Source organism: Melozone crissalis, unplaced genomic scaffold (assembly GCF_028551555.1).
Source record: "Melozone crissalis strain CALT ecotype California unplaced genomic scaffold, PUWL_Pcris_2 ptg000005l_1, whole genome shotgun sequence".
In the NCBI taxonomy this organism is placed as follows: domain Eukaryota; kingdom Metazoa; phylum Chordata; class Aves; order Passeriformes; family Passerellidae; genus Melozone; species Melozone crissalis.
In genome coordinates, this window is record NW_026535783.1 from 52818097 (window position 1) to 52838220 (window position 20124).

Genomic DNA, 20124 nt, shown 5'->3' on the forward strand with positions numbered 1-20124 from the left:
CAGGCAGAACATGCACCAGGCGTATACAATAAATGGTGGTAAATTAAAAGTAAAATAAGTGGGAGCACAGGACACCACAGCTGTTCTGTATTTGGTGCACCACACACATGCACGGGTTCTTTTTTCTGATTACATATTAATTTTTACAAGTTAACAGTAAGCTGTTTAGCAGCCAGATGTGCGGCACTTACACCAGCTTCTCTACTGAATTTTGAGGCACAGGGTAATCAAGGTCAAGCATAAAGACTTTTCTTATTGTTCTTTTATGCTGTGGATTTGAAATCTCCTCATGTGCCTTTCAGATTTTTAAAACCTATGCCCAGGAGCCTGGCAAGAATCCAGGGTTCGCCTTCCCAGTGAACTAAACAGGTCACCCAGATGTTTGATAGTGCCAGTTAAAACCGGTCATTGTTTGCTTATTGGTATGGCCCAGAAGACAACAGAAGGGACCTTGCTACACCAGGTCAGCCCCGCACCCCGGGCTGGCTCCGGCTTTGGCGCAGCACTGCGAGGCGCAGAGAGGCACCTCAGGCCACAGGTGCCGCAGCCGGAGCCGGCTCCCGCCACCAGCACCCCTTCTGCGCATCCCGGACAGCAGCGGCACCGTCCCTCTGCCCGCGCCCCCCGCCCGGCCCGGCCCGGCCCGGCCCGGCCCGCACTCACCGCCCCTGGGCGCCGAGGGGCCCGGGCCGGCGCGGGGGCCGCAGCCGCCGCAGGGCTCCCCGCAGCACCGCGCTCATCCTGCACACGCAGCAGGGATGGAGAGCGCTGGCTCCGCGCCGCTCTACGCCGCCTCCCGTCCCGTCCCGTCCCGTCCCTGCCCCGCCGAGCCCGGCCCTCCCGGAGGAGGGCGCCGGACCGCCCCTTGGAGCCGGGGGGCGCCTCCGCACCTCGGGCCGGGCGGGGCAGCGGGAGGGAGCGGAGCTGCCCCGGCCGAACCAGAGCGCCCCGGGCAGTCAGGGGCCGGGCCGGGCCAGGCGGGGTGGGGGTACCGCCCGCAGCGCTGCCCACCGCGTCCCGCCTCCTCCTGGGGCTATAAACGAGCGGCCGGAGAGCCCACCGAGTGAGCGGCGGGTCGCACCGAGCCGTCGAGGCAGTCAGCGGTCCTGTGCGAGGAAGATGCTGCCGATCAGGAAGACCGCGAAACAGGGCAAAAGGGTAAATCTCCTGTTTCCCTCCCTCGCGCAGAGCCGGCCGCTGCTTCCCCCGTCGCGGTGCCCTCCGCCGGCTGCCGCGGGCGGCCGCTGCCCCGGCTGGCGGGACGGTGCGGGGGAGCAGCCCCGCCGCGGGAGCCTGGCTGCGGGCAGGGCTCCGGCAGCGGGCAGGGCTCCCCGTCGCCTCTCCCGCCTCCGCGGGGTCGAGTCCGCGTAGAGCGCGGGATTCGCTTCTTGACTGGCGCGACCCTCGCCGGTTAACCTCCCTCTAAGGTACTCGGTATCTCCGCAGGTAAGGCGATCTTGTGAAAACGTAAAATAAAGCCATAGTAATTGTACCTGTTCAGCGTCGAGACGTTAAGGACATTTCGGCATCGTTATGAGACAGATAAATTAGCTTGATCTTAACGCAGTCACAGGCCATATAATCTTGGTTTCTCTGAACACATAGAATGGAGCCACCAGAGTACAAAACCATTTAGTGTAACACTATTTGATACACAAATCAAGCAGGATTTGCTTTAAAACACACTTTAAAATAGTAAATTAAAATAGTAAATATTTTAAGGACAACCTGTCATTGGATGAGGTTTCTGTCTCCTGCCTGCTCTGTTTAAAAGGTCCAGATTTCTCACCCCTTGGTTAATATGACTGGTGTTTGTATAATATCAACCCAAACTCCTATGTATGCATGCCCACTGCTCCCCTATTTAGCTAAAGGAACAAGCCAGGAAAAAGTTATCCAGGCACCAGCAATTCATGCCATTAAGGCAAAGCTATGAGCAATATCTAAGTCAAACTCTCTGACATACATCAGAACTGGTACCCTGTGCTGCTGCTTGACAAGGTCAGCAGAATGATGTATTCTGTCTTCTGTTTAAAGGACACTATTGCCATTAGTAGGGCACATCTTTCTCAGAATGGGTTTTACTCATTTTTATGTGTAGAGCAAAAGAGCAGAAAGATATGGGAAGAAGTCTATGAGCTCTAGGTCCTACAGGTAGCTTGATTATAAAAGAAGAAGGTATGGGGTATTTGTTCTGCTTTTTATATTTTGGCATGTACCACCTAATTTCAACATCAAGCAGAAATTCCCCCTACAAGCGGTGGAGTTTGCTTTAGGGCTTGAGATGTGAATAGTTTTTCAGGATTTCTTTTCTCTCTATTGATGAAAAGGTGGATTATAGGTTGACCATGTAGGATTTTCACTTACACAGTACAGTTGCATGCCTAAAGATGGCAGTCGGAATATCTTCATAGAGGCACTTCCACTCACGCTTTCCATGTATAGTTGTATGGACCATGTGGTGCAACTTCATTCATAGTAGCAAAAGTAAAGCAGCAAAAGACGGCTCAAAGAAGCCTTGGATAGCTTTTTACATATACTGTTTTTTGTAATTAAACATATTTTTTGTCTCCTACCAGATCACCTGACAGTAGAATATTGATCTGGATTAGACATAAGCGCACAGCAATAGGTCTCTGAACAAAACAATGTTGATGCTGAATTTTGGTTAGCTATATGGTGGTTAAATAGGTGGTATTTTGCACAGTATATAAAGTAAAAATTGTATGAAGAGAAGATAGCAGACCTATAATGAAGTCTGCAAAAAGGTTATTTCCATTTGAATCCAGCATGAGCCTCTCAAACTAAGGTTTTATTAAGTATTTTGTGCTTTGTATTTATCTCTCCTGCCATTAGATACCCTGGCACTAGACTTAATATATCACAATATGTTAAGGTGCCATGGTCTATTCGAACGTGGCTTATGTTGTTTCTGTGTGCCAAAAATGAAGATTTGTACTTCAAAACGAAACAGAACTATGAAGAAAAACTGCTATTAAATACTAGAAGTTACTTTTTAGAAGAAAGTTCTCTTGTATTACATTTAAATACATAATATAATAGTAAATATTATACCTATATGTGATGTCATTTTGTGTCTGTTACTCAATGCTCAGTTAAAAAACAACTGAGGCTGCCTTTACATTAAAGATTTCATTTCTTCTGCATGCCTCTTCTCTGCATATCAAATTTCTGAAGGCAGGCTTCATTTACAAAGGATTCTTTGGCAGACAGAGGAAGCATGGACTCAAGCAGTGAGCTTTTGCTGGCCCCATTTGAGGCATTCTGTTATAAATGAAAGTAGGTTTATTGCAAGCACAATCTTCACAAAACCAGCTGACATTTACTCTAAAATTGTTTCTCCCTGATTCTGTGGAAACAAAGATAAAAACTTGCAGACTTTGTTGAAGTTTTAAAGTCAATGGGCTCAATATTTTGGCAAGTCCATAGTGGAACCTGATGCAGAGGTTTGCAGGCCAACGCTTGGCAAAGCTCTGCACAGCAGTACTGTACAGACCAGTCCTGCCATTTGCTGCAATGCCAGTGCCTCAGCCAAAGTAGGCGATGCTCTCAGCCAGGCTTTGTGGCCTCCAAGGAGCCTCACCCCGCTGTGCATGGTACTGAAACTGGCGCAGCTGGCACGCTGCTCCTTACTGCTGGAAAGGCCTTGTTCTTGTTCTGCCTAAACAGCAGTTCTGAGGCATCCTAAGGGTTTGTCTTTGTTAGATATATGGCATGAGAGAATTGTGTTAATGAAAAGGACACTATCAAGAAAGATAATAACTGAAGTTTGAAGGGTAACTGTAAAAAAAACATGTCCACTCAGCATGAAAATCACACTCAACTCTATGTCCATAAGGCTTTTCTTTTTCCTCCTCCCTCAAACTTCTTCTGTTGAAATGAAGAAAACTGTGGATGGAAATTTCAGACCTACCCTTGGTTAATTCTTATCCTTTATTCACTACATATATATATGTAGTCTTCATTAAATCACTTTGTAATATAGATGGAGTTATGGTTGCCATCCAATTGTAGAAATCAATCCTACTCTAATAGTAGGTACTTTTTAGAAGTTTTCAACAAGGCAATGAAGCAATTAAAGAAATAAAAATGCAATGTATTTTAGGACAAGCCAGTATTTTTTTCTCATGTTTTTCAGTTTCACAAAAAAGATAATTGCCATTTTCCTTGCATTAGTGTGGAGTTCAAGAGAGAAGCAAGGCTTATCTTACATAGGGTTTTGTAAGGTTTGTAATTTGGCACTCTAAAACATTTCAGGGCTGTGCAAAACCAACAGGATTATTTTTTGTTTTGTAAATCTGGGTAAGCAAACCCAGGCCTGTGAAAAGACTGTCAGAAACTGCAAGTCAGCTTTCTGAGATGTGTCTTGTTTGATAGGAAACTGTTGCATGCTTACTTTTCTGTGGTGCCTGTTTTGCCATCTGGAGTCACAAGCTGCTTGTGGTAAGGCTCTGTGAAGGTGGCATTGGAAGCTAGAGAGCAGATGAGCTAATAGTGAGATCAGTGGTACTAGTGTCTTATTTTAAGAAGTTTCTCATGTATTTTACAGAGAATTTGAGATGGCGTGTTACTTTCATGGGAACATCTCTGGACCACTGACTTGCAGTTCTGGAAACAATATCTCTGGAATACAATATAACTGTCTAATGAGAAGTTTTACAAATAATATATGTGTGCATATTAAAGCCTTATGCTGCAAAAGAGCAGATCTACCATTCTTTAATTAGAATTTTACAAAGGAAATTTATTACTTTTTATTATTGTGGCAAAAATATTTCTGCTAGCTCACAGATATTTATGTCTGCCTTGCAAATACAGGAAAAAGCCATCAAATTGTAATTGTGAACCTACCCTCATGCTTTCTGCAGGGTATTCTAGAACGCTTGGACGCTGGAGAAATTGTGATCGGAGATGGGGGATTTGTCTTTGCTCTTGAAAAGAGGGGATATGTAAAAGCTGGGCCTTGGACTCCTGAAGCAACTGTAGAACATCCAGAAGCAGGTCAGTTTTACTGGGAAATTATATTCCTATAGTGAATGTAAACAATGTAATGGTTGGCTAAGTAATAAATATATAGAGCTCTTAGTAGATTTTTAAATAGAAGTGTTCCTTGACACTGTAGAATTGCATGAAGAACAGCCTAAAACCAGCTCATCTTTCCTGTTTTATTTGCTCTAACACTGGCCAAAATCAGTTTGCTCTGTAAGAATATGAGTAGTGCAAACATCTACTGATACCTCTTCAGAATGCTCTCCCAATCTTCAATAACTTGCATCCCAGGGACTTTTTCATGCAGATGTAGTTATATTTGTGTTTAATAACGTTCAGTGATTTCTTTCTCATGGATTTGTCCAGTCTGTTTTTGCGCTGATCATTTAAAGCTTCTCATTTAAAGTACCTTACGAAAAGGAATTCTGCAGTTAACTATCTGATTTGTTTTGTTCTAGTCATTCATTTATATTTGTAATCTAAAATAGTTTTTTTATTAATTCTTTCAAAGAAATGGCAATTTTTAATAAACATCATAATGGGAGTATTTAATGTTTCTGGCTCCACTGTAAAATGGGGAATGATAAACCTGATAGGAACCTAAAGAAAAACATTTAACAGAGTAACTCTCTTAAAGTGGACGGAGAGAAAATGACCAACTATTTTATGCCTTCCAGTGTAAAGACTGTAGTGTTAATCATAAATAGTGCAGAAGCAGATGGTATTATCTATTTATGCATGCTTCATTACAAGATAGCATTTGCCCTAATAATATGATGTGCGCTTAATCCCACAAGTCAATTCAGAATATCCTGGGGAAAAAATTTCTTTCTTCTAAGTCTTTTCTATTCCAAGTCAGTTTTTTCTGCTATACAGGAGAAGAAGGAAGAGGAGTAGAAGGAGAGATACCTTAGTTCTCTCTGCTACATCACTTTGTAGAATTCACCTATTTATTCAGCCTAATATTTCTCAGCCTTCAAATGTCACTTATGTGTCACTTAGCATCCCTAATTTAGGGTTATGGGCTGCTTTAGATAATGCAGAGCTCCAGGAAAGGTTTAAGGATGGATGACCTAATTTGCTGACTCTCATCTCCCAAAGAGACATTCTATCATCTCTCTATTTCTCTCTACGTCTACCTCTGTCTGGCCCTGCATGTTCCATTTTACAGTTCATAGCACTTGTCCCATGCTCTTTCTTTCCCCTTTGCTTGGTATTTTTGCACCTCAAAAGCCCTCCCCACTCTGCACATGTCTTTTATAGGCTATTTATAAATCCACCCTTCAGAGCAAATCTGCTTATTTCCTTTTGTGCAGTGGGGCTTCTTTCCCTCCATGCTTTTGCTCCTGCTTGCTCAAGGGTCATGTTACTTTGAAAGCAGATGTAATAGAACACAAGGAGCAACTGGCAGGCACAGTGGGTGTAAAAACCATACAGCTACCAGAGCTTCTTGTCCTTATAAGGAGAGGAAAAGGAAGGAAGTTCTGAGAAGGCAGGAAGGAATTTAAAAAAAAAAAAAGTTCAAGGCCATTTACTGTATTAGAGGGGATTTGCCAGACTGGTAATTGTAGAAATTAGGAGATCTATATTTTTCTTCTGAGACAGACTAGGGATTGCTCTGTGCTGAGCTGTAGGCATGGGTGCTTATTGCTCCTATCTCCTCACAGCTTGTGTCTGTGTCTTTTATGTAATGTCCAACTCATGATGGATTTAAATGAAAAATTGGCGTTACACATCTGACTCCGAAAATGCATCAAATTATTAATAATGTTTTAGCCTCATGTGTGACTTTTATTCCCATTTCTGAAATGCTGGAGGAAGTGTGCTGGAAGTCACACAAGTAAACTACAGAGTGGTTTGGGTTTTTGATATTGCTCAGTGCTGTGGGTTTTATAAGAACAACAGTGTATTCTACTGGTAAAGCCTATTTGCTTGAGGTTGAATGAGATTCAGGCTGATAGTTATAGCATTATTGTTTCCCCCAAAGTGTATCCCATGTCTCCTATTCATAACCTGGTATTTTGGGGTATGAAGTACCTTAATCACATGTGTTAGATTTCATTTTCCTACTTATGTCGCCATTCATATTCACACAAAACCCAGGCCTTCTTCTAGGAATGGTCTACTATTGAAATGTCATAGAGCATTTGTGAAAATATTTGTAGATTTTTTTCTTTTCTTATTTCCTGACCAGTTTTCATCAACTCTTCCTCATTCAGGAAGATGAAAAAAAACCCACTAGAAACACAGAGTCCTTTTATTTGGGATCCACTAGTGGCCTATTGTTGTGATGTAGGAAAAAGAATACTCCCAGCACTACAACTTTTTTGTCTCTTCATAAAGATGTGAAAGTGAAATTTGATCCCAGACATTCAGGCAGATTCCAAAAACTTTTTGAACAGTACCTCTGCTACAACCTATGTTCCTGGAAAGATTTTTGTGACTGCTGGGCAAAGAAGCACTGTGTTAAATCACCTGTGTAGTAAAAAAGTAAGCACTTTGAAGTTACCCAAGGCAGCAACTAGAAATAAAATAGTGTACCAGTAGAGACAAGCAAGGGACACTACAGCGATCCTTCATTGAAAGCAGACATGCTTGCATGTATGCACATTAAATCTAGCAACACAAAATGCTCTTTGAGCTTCTCTGCTGCAGAAAGCTACATTTGTTGCAGAATACGGGAGTAATTTTATTCTCGCGACAAACTTGCATATTTTTTTAGTGACACAAACTGTATCTGTAGACATTGAGTTGTGATAAACTAGGACTTCAGGAAAACCTTTCTAAACATCTGCCATAGCAATTGCAGTGTTCTTGTGTGTCTAGGTAATAAGTATCTTGCGTACAGTAAGTAAGGAACTCCTGTATTTGCTACAAGTTATTAAGCATTTAACTCTGTTTTACATGATCAGTAGCATTCTAGTAATTATTGTAACTATTATTCTGTGGGTATATATATAAAATCAATTAACAGTTCCTGTTCTGTTGCTGTTGTGGCAATTGAAGTATACTGCTTACAGCCAGAAAGGCATGACTACCATCACAGAGCCTTTTCCCAAAGTCCTAATGTAGGAAATTTGTCTATTCGAAGTAATGGTAACCTTTCCTTTAAAAGGATTGTTGTTGATGTAGTAAAATCATCATGTGGAGACATAATGATGATTGTGAGTGATTTGTGCTGTGAGTCACTTTTCTGGAGCAACAAATCTTCTTTTAAGTAAGGATGTATTTAGCAAGATAGAGCTTTGGTTTTGGCTGACTATACTCTTTTAAAATTTTGCTAGGGGAGAAAACTGAAAAATGTAGAATAGAGGAGGCAATGAAACACTGTAATCTTCCATATAATTATCATGTCCCTTAATTTGTTGCTTTGATCCTCTCTTCTGTTTTCTTCTTTGTAATATATAAGCTAAGAGAAGATGACTTTTTCATTTGAAGAGCCTTTTGTCTGGTGTTCCTTGTTATGCTTTCACATTATTTTGTCAGACATCAGTTATCCCTTCCTAAATCACTATACAAAAGCTTTATCAAGCCCTACATCTGGGAGATCTGAAGGATTGCAGAAAATAGAGGATTGTCAAGGTGGCAGGCAAAACTGAATCTGCAGCTAAACTATATAGAAATCTTCAGTCATTCTTAACAGTAAAGAATGAAGAAGAAAATTTTCTACCCAATGTTTTGATGGTGAGAAGAAAGAAATTCTATGCAGACTCAAGTACTGCTTCTAATTTCTCATAATTGGTCTTCTAGTAAACACAATGTCACTTATTTTGCAATAACATTACATCAACAAACACTGGATTTGGGGATAACACACCAATAACCTTGTCTCTTAATTTGCAGTTCGTCAGCTTCACCGAGAATTCCTCAGAGCTGGATCCAATGTTCTGCAGACCTTCACCTTTTATGCCAGTGAGGACAAACTAGAGAACAGGGGCAATTATGTAGCTGAGAAAATAAGTGTGAGTAAACCAATTTTGGAGATACAAAATAAGTTGATCAATTTCAAAAGGTTTAGCAAAGGTATTATCAAGTTTGTCCTAACATTTTCGCTATATTTGAGGACCAGAGAATGAGATGATGGAATTTCAGAGTATGAAATAGCAAAAAAACAAAGTGAAGTGACAAAAGCCCCAAACCAAAACAAAAATCAAACACAAAATTGGGAAAGGATGAAGAGGGGAAGGAGAATGCCTGCATTGTATTTTTCTGTATTTTTATCTGAGGAGATCAGTTTATGGAGTTTAGGTACAAAGATTATAGAGAGTACTAAATGCACAGAGAGCAAAACTAGTGAGAAAATGGAGATGTTTTAGAATCCAGAGAAATTACTGAACTGTAAAAATGGTGAAGAATCTTAGAGAATAATGAACAGCTAATGAGAACAAAATGTTTTTAGAACCACATCTTCATTAAGTAGCAACTAAAGTAATCCAAGCTATACACTGTATTCAATATTCCCCTTCTCTTGTGTGAAGGTGCTCAATATTCCCCTCCTCTTGTGTGAAGGTAATTTTTACATCAGCAGAAGTACCCTGTCAGTGTCTTCTTACCCCCTACATAGAGGAACTGTAGGATTCTGTGTGTGTTTACTAGACACAGGCTCAAGGTCTAGTGGAATTCCTAGCCAAACATTTCTATATAATACCTTTGATACTAGAATGTTTGGCATTGAATGGTTTCTCTGATCCTGTTCCTTTGGTCCTACTGTACATTCTATCTTCTGCAAACTAGAGAAAACTCTCCAGGGCTTAGGGAGGAAGGAATAGCTGTATCTGTGAAGATATCCTCAGTCAGAAATTAGAACAATCTGGACACTAGGGAAACACTTGAGGCTTAATTGTGTTCATCCCAAAATGTCATATGACCAAATTTATCTGAAATGCTGGACCTTTTACAACACTGAAATGTGTGAAGTGGTAGTCCCAGAAACACAATAACCCTGGAACAAGCCAATGCTTCCATTCTTGCTGATGTGCAAAGTTATAGAGGCTGGAGAGCACCTGGTATTTGGATTGCATTACATCAAACATCTCAATTTATTTCCTGCCAGTTCTAGAATCACGTTGCTCCAGGATTTAACTAATTTATTGTTCCACCTCACAGAGTTCCCAGAGATGTAGCCATGCACAAATGCAAATGGAAGACAATCTGTCAGCAATCACTTTAAAAATCAGCTGGGTTTTTGAGGCAGCCATGTAAAACTTCAGCAGAGAGAAGCTTATGGACTTAGAGACTTCTAAATAGTCTGTGGACTGCAGAGAACCTGCTGTAATCAATACTTTTCAAATACCACAAATAATGATTCTTTTTCCCAGATTTTTTTTTTCTCAGTTTAACCTCTTTTTGAAAAGCTGTTCTGGTCATCCCAATTTACATACAGAAGCAATATGACTTCCAGTCTTGGTGATAAATTAGCAATATTTTTCCCTTTCTTTAAGTTGGCAAGTTTAATATCACATAATTAATGCTTTCTTTCAAAAAATGTCTTAAATAACCCTGTGTGAATATTATATCGGGGGTGGGAGGTGTTAATTATCAGAACAGTAAAATATATTTTAAAAAAGAAAAGGTAAAATTTTCATATCTTGTTTTCCATTCAAAATTTCAGAATGAAAACATATGCTTAGGTGTAACTAACTCATTTTCTGAGAAGCAAAGAAAATTCCACTTCACACCAAATATTTGGTTTTTGTAGCTATTTGTGTAAGATCTATTAAAGGTAATGTATTTTGTAGTATTTGACAATATGATAACTTAGAGGAGGCAAGAAATTATTTTTCTAATGTTTGTTGCTGTTTAAAAGAATTTTATCTTCCTAATCAAGATTACTCTCAAAATCCATTTGACTTTAATTACATTTAGTTTAAATTTAACAAAAATATGAAAAAGCCATTATGACATCTCACTATTTTTGTCCTTCTAGGGTTCTGCATACCTCTGGTAAGATAAAACTAACAGATTCTATGTTCACACAGTGCCACAAAGTGAATGAAGCTGCTTGTGACATTGCAAGAGAAGTGGCTAATGAAGGTGATGCTTTAGTGGCTGGAGGAGTCAGTCAAACACCATCTTACTTAAGCTGCAAAGATAAAACAGAGGTTAAAGCAGCCTTTCGAAAACAACTGGAAGTCTTTATGAAGAAGAATGTGGACTTCTTAATTGCAGAGGTAAATCTGTAAAAATAAGTATGTGCTTTCAACTGGCACAGTGTTAACTTTTAAGATGTCTAGCTTATTTTAGGAAGTATCCCTACATGTTTCTACCTCCTTCAAGATTTTCTGCTGTGCTATTATCTCAGTAGTATCAGATATTTTTTTGTAAATGCCCACCAACGTCTGCAGGTGTTCTAGAATAGGATCTTTGAACCTCATTCCTACCTAAGTCAAGTAAAATTCTGTACGAATACAAAGACAAAATGTTGCTGGGATCTGGACTAATCCCTATTTCTTCCAGTACGTAGAAAGCAACCTAAGACAACTTTTCTAGTTGACTATAGGTCTTGGGTTAATCCTTGATTAATCTCCCCTGTAGGCATTCTTGTTCTGAAACAAAAGTAACATTATTTTTAATTTATTTTTACTCACTTTTAAAAGTAATTTTTTAACTGTGTGGCCAGTAAACTCAATTGAATTATGCTAGTATAAATCAGAAAATTATCAAATCATTGTATTGATGGTTAATTTGGGGTCTGGATAGGAATTTTTATATTTCTTTGCTGAGAAACAAAATCACCTAGCTTTAATTTTTTTCAGTATTTTGAGCATGTTGAAGAGGCTGTCTGGGCAGTTGAAGTTCTAAAAGAATCTGGAAAGCCAGTTGCAGCTACGATGTGCATTGGTCCAGAAGGAGACATGCATGGAGTGTCCCCTGGACAATGTGCTGTCCAGCTGGTAAAGGCTGGTAAGAATTTGTTTTAATGTGCCCTTTGAAAATATGGAAAAAGTTCCTAATTATTTAAATAAATAGAGATGTATGCCAAGTAGGTAGCTTCCCAGTTGTATCTGATAGGAGTTATGACTCTGTAGAAAAGTCTTTATGTGTACTTTACTAGAACATATGGAAATACAGCTACGAAATACTTGATTATCTCTATGAAATGGGTAAGAGCAGTAGCCATAGAAAACTGATACTGAATACAGCAAAATCCTAAACCTGCTCAAATTTCATTGTAGACCCATCCCCAAATTCTAGAATCACAAGCACAAAGCTGCTTTTGATTCTCTGCTCTTGTTTTTGCACACAGCTCAAGATGAGAAAATTAAGAGAATGACAAAATTAATCATATTGTCTATGAAAGGCTGTTTTCTGTGGAACAAGGGGAAGGGCAGAAGAAATTAATCAGGGGCATGATGGATGAAGATATACAAGTTTACATATCTATCCCAAAGTACTCTTTTCCTTTCAAGTTATAGTTGAAATCCAAAGGTAGAACTTGTGTTAGAAACCTGCCACGTGTTTCCATATGTGGCTCTACATAATCAGACTTTACTGATTAAACACTGTAGGAGGGTAGAAGAAAAAACAGCTGTAGAAGATGTGATTAATCATTAGAAAGGTAAAGAGGAGTGCAGCTGAGATGTAAATGGCATGATCAACCTCAGGAGAGTTGTGCCTGGCTGTAGCACAGCTGCCTTGTTTCCATAGCACTGATGTGAAGGTGGAAAGCGCTGCTTCTAGAGTGCTGTGGAACTTTCATCTCCCACTTTCTGGGGAGCTGTGACTTGAAGTTACTTTCCTCCTCCTAGGTGCTTCTATAGTTGGAGTCAACTGCCATTTTGATCCAGAAACTTCCATTGAAACTGTGAGGCTGATGAAAGAGGGCTTGCAGGCTGCTAAACTGAAAGCCCACCTGATGTGCCAGCCACTTGCTTTCCATACTCCTGATTGTGGAAAGCAGGGATTTATTGATCTTCCGGAATTTCCCTTTGGTAAGACAAGGGTATATTTTTTGTTGGTGGTGTTGCTTTATTGGCTGTTCCTGGCTTTTATTGCCTCCAGCTTTTAGTACAGCTGAAGCTGAAAGGTGTTCTTTTATTCAATATGATGAGTCCTAGTTATCCTGTCTGGCATATCCTAGTTATCCTAGTCCTGGCATTTTCCAGACAGATCAATAAAAATAATACTGGAGTAAAGATCATCCACATAGGGAGAACACTTCAGTAGTATCACAGCATGTAACTCAATGTATAATTATGATGAGAAGAGTTAAAATGCCACAATCTAAATTAATTTTAAAAATATTCTTCCTCGTGCTATAGAACCCTGTTCAGGACTGCTATAAACAGTCCAAAAGGCAGCAGCAAATGTAGTAAAAAAGCCTCATTTTTCTGGGTTGTGATATGTATCCCACAAGTCCTACATTTACTTGTGTAAGAGTTTAATGTACAATGCAGTACAATTGATATAGGAGCATTATTAGTGCACTCATAATATTTAAATCTTGTAAGTGTGACTGTCTAATGTCTGTGACTTTAGAGAGACACCAGAAAGGGGACTTTAGTATTGCTAACAAATTAGCAGTTTGGAGTAGAAAACTCCATGTATGCTCAGGAGAAACTCTACAAAAACTGGGAGAGTTAGCCATTTAATATTTATATAAGGCTTGTGTATTTAGGGCTTATTTTCATGTGAGTATTTTGTCCTATAACATAAGGGCAAAATCAGCTTAAACATTTTAAGGATGATTAGAAATTTCTTTCATTTTCAGATAACATACACCCTTCTTTTCAAGATCAAAATAAATGGTCCCAAAACGTTCACAATTGGAATTTGCAGCAAAAAACCTGAGAAGTAGATGTGATTTTCAGGAAGTTCATTGTTTTTCTTTAAATTCCTCTCTTTACATAAATGAAGGAAAGAGAATAAAGCATAAGCCTGGGGCATTCATTAAATGGTAATAACACATCTGAGTCCTGAAAATATCTAAGATGTTTAAAAGTGTTAGGAACTCATTTATGCTCTTCATTCCTTCATATAGTTCCTCTGATTGCAGGCAGGGAAAAAAAAAAGTCAAACAGATGCAGTAAGCAATCAAGTGAATGGAAGGATTCACTCTGGTTTGTTATGGTTCTTGGCTTGTGGGCTATAAGCAATCTGTATGACATCTCAGCATTTAGAATTTCCATGAATAATTAATTGGTGAAGACCTGCTCTGTGAGTGTTTTCAAAACCCCGAAGTAGTAATTGATTTCTTGACAGCAGATAATCTCTTCAGTAAATCATTTTTAAACTGACCAAATTACCTGATTTTCATGAAGGCAATAACAGGGATATTTAGATATCTGAAGAGTACATATACTCTCTACAGGGCAACAAGTTCTAAGTTTCTAGGGAAGCATTAGTTTGTCAATATGTTGTATTGACAAACTCCAGCAATTAGATGCCAGAAAGATTTATTTTTCTGTAGATCTGTTTCCATTTTTCTATGTTTTCTCTTGTGTTTTATTGCAATTTCTCTGAAATGTCACCAGTTAAATAAGGACGATATTTTAGAAAGAAATGACCTGGTCACTGAAAGCATACCCAATTATCTAAAGGGTAGATATATTGAGGGGGCAAATCAAGGAGCATGTTACAGTTTTTCTTCATCAAGAACTGTTAAGTTAGAGATATTTAATTCTGAACAAAGCCAAGAAAAGTATTGCATTGACAGACCTGGAAAAAAATAAATAAAATGTTAGTCAGTTTTGGGAAGGAATCCACTTTAAAAACACGGATGTTGTGTGGCACAGTATCAAATGCTTTCTGGAAGTCCAGGAAGGTGACATTCATCACTCTGCTCTACCAATGCTGTAACCCCATCACAGGAGGCCACTGAATTTGTAGGCACAGTTTGCCCTCAGTAAAGTCATGTTGGCTGCCACCAATCACATCCTCATTTTCCATGTGCCTTAGTACAGGCTTCAGATGATTTGATCTAAGGTTTTTCTGGGCATTGTAAGACTGACTGGTCTCTCTTTCTCTGGCATTTCCTTTTCTGCCTTTTTAAAAGTGTGGGTTATGTTTCCCTTTCTCCAGTCACTAGGAACTTCACTGGACTGTCACAAGTTTTCAAGTATGATGGACTGTGGCTTACCCACTTCAGCTGCCATCAAATCAATGCATCTCATTAGGTCACATGGATTGTGACAGGGTGATGGAGATGACAGGGAAACAACCTATACTGTTCCCCCGACGCTTAGTTGCTTATACAGGTGTATGTTGAATGCACAATGATGCATTCTTACTGTTGATCATTTGTATAAATTTTGCATTAGCTTTTAAATAATATATGAAAGAAGAAGAAATAATGTATTTGTGCTTCTGATGCTTTCTATCACATCTGCAGCACTGTACAAAAGCTTGTTTTTATTTGAACAGCTTTCTAAAACGCTTAATCACAGTTTTCCAGGCCACATTAGTCCATCTACTTTTCCTTTGTCTCATCTTTCCCTCTGAGAGCAGTAATTTTCTTTATAAGAATCTTTAGTTGTCTCCCTTCTGCTTTTTTATTTGTAAACCTGATTCTTAACTACAAAATGGACTTAGGCTATATCTGCTTTGTATCAACTTCTTGTATGTTAGACATTTTTGGGACAGGACAGTGGGACATTCTTCAATCCTACTCTCCTTTGTTGCTGGAGCCTTACTACCTCAACCACAGCTTCTTTGCCCAGCCGTGTTCAGTGCACAGACATGACGCTGCACTTAACTGATAACCATGCTGGTTCACATCCTGCAGATGTGCATATCCATTAAGAAGTGGGAGGATTTTTGTCTTTTTATTTCTGTATTTTCATTTCTTTAAGTTTCTTCTTCAGTCCCCATTCTTTTCTTTCCAGTTATGCCACTCTTGTGCCTCCAGCTCCTTGAGGTGTGCTTTTCACTTTTTACTCCTTATTTCCACAAGTCTACTCTCTCAGGTCTCGTTATTCCATCACAATGCTCAACAAAACTTGCAACAGAGATGGCATTCTAACTTACCTACACACAGAGCTTTCCACAAGGAATGAGGTGTTTTGAGGCAGCAAGCTGCTCATGACTGGGATTATACCTAAGGGTTGGTCTAAGAAATAGCTAAGATCCCAGCTGAAACAACTGGCTGCCAATATCAGATTGTGGAAAAAAGTGCAATAAAGCATTTCTGAGGAATAATTACCAGGATTATTCCTGTGCCAGTAGGCTGATACTTTCTCCTTTCACAGATCAGTGTGTGGAAATCAGTTTTCCCAGGTATTGATTGTTTATTAGGAAATGTAGCCATAACATTGAAAGTATTCCAATTCTTCAGCTAAGAACTCTGCAGAATGGGAAACATGATCCACCTCAGAAGATACTAGGTGCTGTTTTGGCAGGCCAAACATGCTTACAAGCGCTGGTCAGTGGAGCACTGCAGAAAAAGCTAGCCTTCTAAAAGTTTCAATCTCTGATTCTAGGTCAGACAGTTCAAACACATACATCTGCATCTACAACCACTTTTGCAAACAGAGTGCAAGTGTTTCAACAGCATGATTTCTTACCAAAACAATGGATAAAAATTGAATGGACCATGCTGGAAACTTAAGATATTAATGTCTTTGCAGGTCTGGAGCCAAGAATTGCCACCAGATGGGACATTCAAAAATATGCAAGAAAGGCCTATGATTTAGGAATTCGTTTCATTGGAGGCTGCTGTGGATTTGAGCCATACCACATCCGAGCAATAGCTGAGGAGTTGGCTCCTGAAAGAGGATTTTTGCCAGAAGCTTCTGAGAAACATGGTAGCTGGGGTGATAACCTGAGCATGCATACTAAACCCTGGGTGAGAGCAAGGTATGTATATCTGACCTGGAAACCAACACACCTTTTGCAAAGGCTTACATTGCTCCGCAGAGCACACTGGCTTAGCTGATATGGGCTTCTAAATATCACTGTAAAGATTTTATGGTTAGAATTATATGTTTTATGTTTAATGTCCAAGAATTAAAGCTGACCTAAGAGCAGGGAAGGGGTTGAAGGAGAAGTAGAGGAGATCCTGTGAATGTAATTAATGACAATGAAAAGGAGAATATTGTATATCAACTCCTAATGGTGGCTTGCTTACAATATTCCTTTCAAAGACTGAAAGATACTTTTAAAGCATGTAGCACTTAATTGCATATTTTCATTCATACTTCTATATATAAATATAATGTCCATCTTTACAAGTTAGATGACCCTTTGCAATTGTCTTCTAAGTCACATTTCCTTTAATATATTATGAGGTACTGGGAAAAAACCCCCTGAGTTTCTTTTTCCTTATTTAGGGCAAGAAAAGAATACTGGGAGAATCTGAAGCCTGCTTCTGGCAGGCCATATTGTCCTTGCATGTCAAAGCCAGATGGCTGGGGAGTGACCAGAGGAGCCAAGGAGCTGATGCAACAGAAAGAAGCAACAACTGAACAACAGCTGAAGGAGCTCTTCCAGAAAAAGAAGTTCTAATCCACTGCAGATAAATCTTAAAATGATTTATCTGCAGACCATCTCATGCTTCAGAAGAAAATCTGTGAAGATGAGTACTGTGTTGATTTATCAGTTAAAATGTAATGAAAGAGACAAAATGCAGAAAAAATGTGATTACATAGGTCTAACTTTGATAATGAAATCCTTCTCTGGACAAATAGTTTAGAGAATACACAGTAAAAAGTAATTTTGGATTCTCATAATAATTGAGCTTCTATTAGCTGAGTGCCATTAATTGGGTAGACACAGAAATACCTGGAAAGTCATAACTGGCTCTACTCACCTGTGAAGCAAGAAAAAGCCGTCTATAAATACAGTGTCAACGGACTTCAACTCCCAAGTCTTTTTTCAGTTTGGTTTTATAGGAGCTTCCTCAGACCTCAAGATTTGTTGAGAACTAGTGCAGGAACACACAAACTGCCAATTATTTGTGGTCACTTTCTTGGTTTCAACAGAACAAAAGTAAACTGAAAAATATATCTTATAATTGTTATCAAAACCTAAGGAAAATGAGATCTTGTAGGAACTTATTATATGCAGAGAGCTTTTAGAAGAGAAAAATGGCAGGTAGACAAAACTCAGTTTTTGTCTTAAGGTACCATGTACACAAGATTTACTCTTCTGGGGATTAAAAGGCTTAAGAAATTACTCTGCAATCTGAAGAAATGTCAAATAAATTAAAAATAATATGATGTAATACTATTGTATTATCTTCACACCTTAAACTGTAAAACCTCAAAAGCTATATTGTATCTCCAGTAAAAAACTAATTTTCAAATGATACAGCTTATTTTTGGAAATCTTGCTTTAATTACTTGGTTATCTTAAAACAGTAGGTTTCTAAGATATAACTCCCATTTAAAAGAGCAGTACACATGTTTGGGGTTTTTTTGTTGTTTTTTTTTAATCTGATTGATTCACTCTGCAATCTTAGTTTTAACAAATGAAAAACTCTGTTAGGAAATAGATCAATCCATTCAAGTTTAGAAAACCCATGGAATTTGTACACTGGTTTGTTTTCAAACAAGATAAGGTTTTCATAGGAAGGGTACCACTATATTTAGAACTTGTAAACGCCCATATTTCCATCATTCATTTTTGTAAGTACCACCCAACTTCAATTTCTGTTTAAAATGAATTTTCACCCATCCTACATGAAGGCAACTACCTTTATGAAAATCTCATTCTCACAGTCAGTGTTGAAAGATGTAGTTAGACTACTTTTCATGTATAAGCTTATTTCCTTGTTTCTATATAAGCTTATTTCCTTGTTTCTATCCATGCTGACATTCTACAGGTCAGGAAACACTTACATAGACAGCACTTCAGTGAGAAACTTAATGCATCCTTTTCAGACTGTTATTGGCAGACAGGTTTAAGCCTGCCTTCCCCAGGCTTAAAACATATTAAAACACTTACTAGTTAGAAATTTGGCCTGAAAGACAAAAGCAGACAAACCAAGAAAATTGATATTTTAAAATGCAGATTATTTGGAAAGCATCTGAGTATATACTTTATATGCTTTATACACTCCTTTCCTTCCTAAGTGATTCTCAACATTACCTCTGCAGAGAGTGGATATTGCAAAATCTGTAAAACAGGAATGGCAGATCTTCGATCATCATCAAAATGCATGTAGCATTAAGAACATATTCTTGATTAGGTGGCTTAAAACAAAGGCTACAACCAGTACAGAGGTGGTTTGAACAATTATTACCTGTTTAGGGACTTCTTATTGCACAGAATGCTGTTTGACCATCACACACTAAGTATACGAGTAGCTGGGCTGATTTTTTGGAAACTGTCATAATGTGCAAAAATTTGTATTGAAATGAATGACTTCACAACACAGAATACTGAAGAACCTGGTATTTAAGAAAATATGATTTTTGAATTTTTGGTATCCAGTTTGAAAAGGATGAATTTTAACATATGATGATGAGAAATACTTAAAGGCCATTTAAAGACATGGAACGTGAGAGCTGGCCCAAGAGCAGAGTGAAACAAACATTCCCTGTTTTATTCATATCACAGGCTGGGCTTATAAAGGAATTTCCAGTGGGATGTAAACAATTTCAGCGTGCTTTATTGATCACTAATAAACTCAATCCACTGAGAAAACCCAAACTCCACCCAAAAGAATCCAACACCACTGTCCTCAAAAAAACACCCCAAAGCCAAAACACCACCAACCAGCAAAGCCAACCGGGCTACCAAGCTTTCTTTCCCATTTGTTTCTGTGTAACAATTTAGGCCTAAGGAAACAGTTAGATTTTCACATGTTTCTAATGGTTAGTTACATGACTTGTTAAGGAAATAAGAAAAGCCAACAGCACGGTCCTAGGAAATTTGGTTCCCTGGAAAGCCTTTCTGAATACTTTAGGAGGTGAAAGGGGCTTTAGAGAGCTAGCTCCTGTATTTAGTACCCTAAGGATCATTTATTTTTCTTTCAAGGTGTTTTCTTGACCTGTTTGGAAATAAATCTAATGATGTAGCTTCCATGACAACACCAGGTAAGTTCAATGTCTACAATCACAGAAACACAAAATATTTGGAGCTGGAAGGGACTCCCAAGGATTGTGTTTGGTTACTTCACCCTTAACAAAATTTTCCTAATTTGAATGTTCCTTGGTGGAATTTATTCTTTCTTTA

At 38.9% G+C, this 20124-nt stretch overlaps 1 protein-coding gene across 1 annotated transcript; it reads left to right on the forward strand.

Moving 5' to 3' along the window:
- The first annotated feature begins 1097 nt into the window (after positions 1–1097).
- On the forward strand, positions 1098–17682 carry LOC128943892 (betaine--homocysteine S-methyltransferase 1). Its single transcript, XM_054286864.1, has 8 exons — positions 1098–1158; positions 4890–5022; positions 8854–8972; positions 10989–11180; positions 11766–11913; positions 12759–12941; positions 16575–16803; positions 17277–17682. Exons 1-8 carry the CDS (start codon positions 1120–1122, stop codon positions 17449–17451), a joined length of 1218 nt encoding a protein of 405 aa, XP_054142839.1. The 5' UTR covers positions 1098–1119; the 3' UTR covers positions 17452–17682.
- The last annotated feature ends 2442 nt before the right edge of the window (positions 17683–20124 follow it).

Coding starts and splice junctions, on each gene's coding strand:
- LOC128943892 (XM_054286864.1), top strand. CDS start 1,120: ATGCTGCCGATCAGGAAGACCGCGAAACAGGGCAAAAGG. Junction 5,023..8,853: donor TGTAGAACATCCAGAAGCAG/GTCAGTTTTACT, acceptor CTTAATTTGCAG/TTCGTCAGCTTCACCGAGAA. Junction 16,804..17,276: donor AAACCCTGGGTGAGAGCAAG/GTATGTATATCT, acceptor TTCCTTATTTAG/GGCAAGAAAAGAATACTGGG.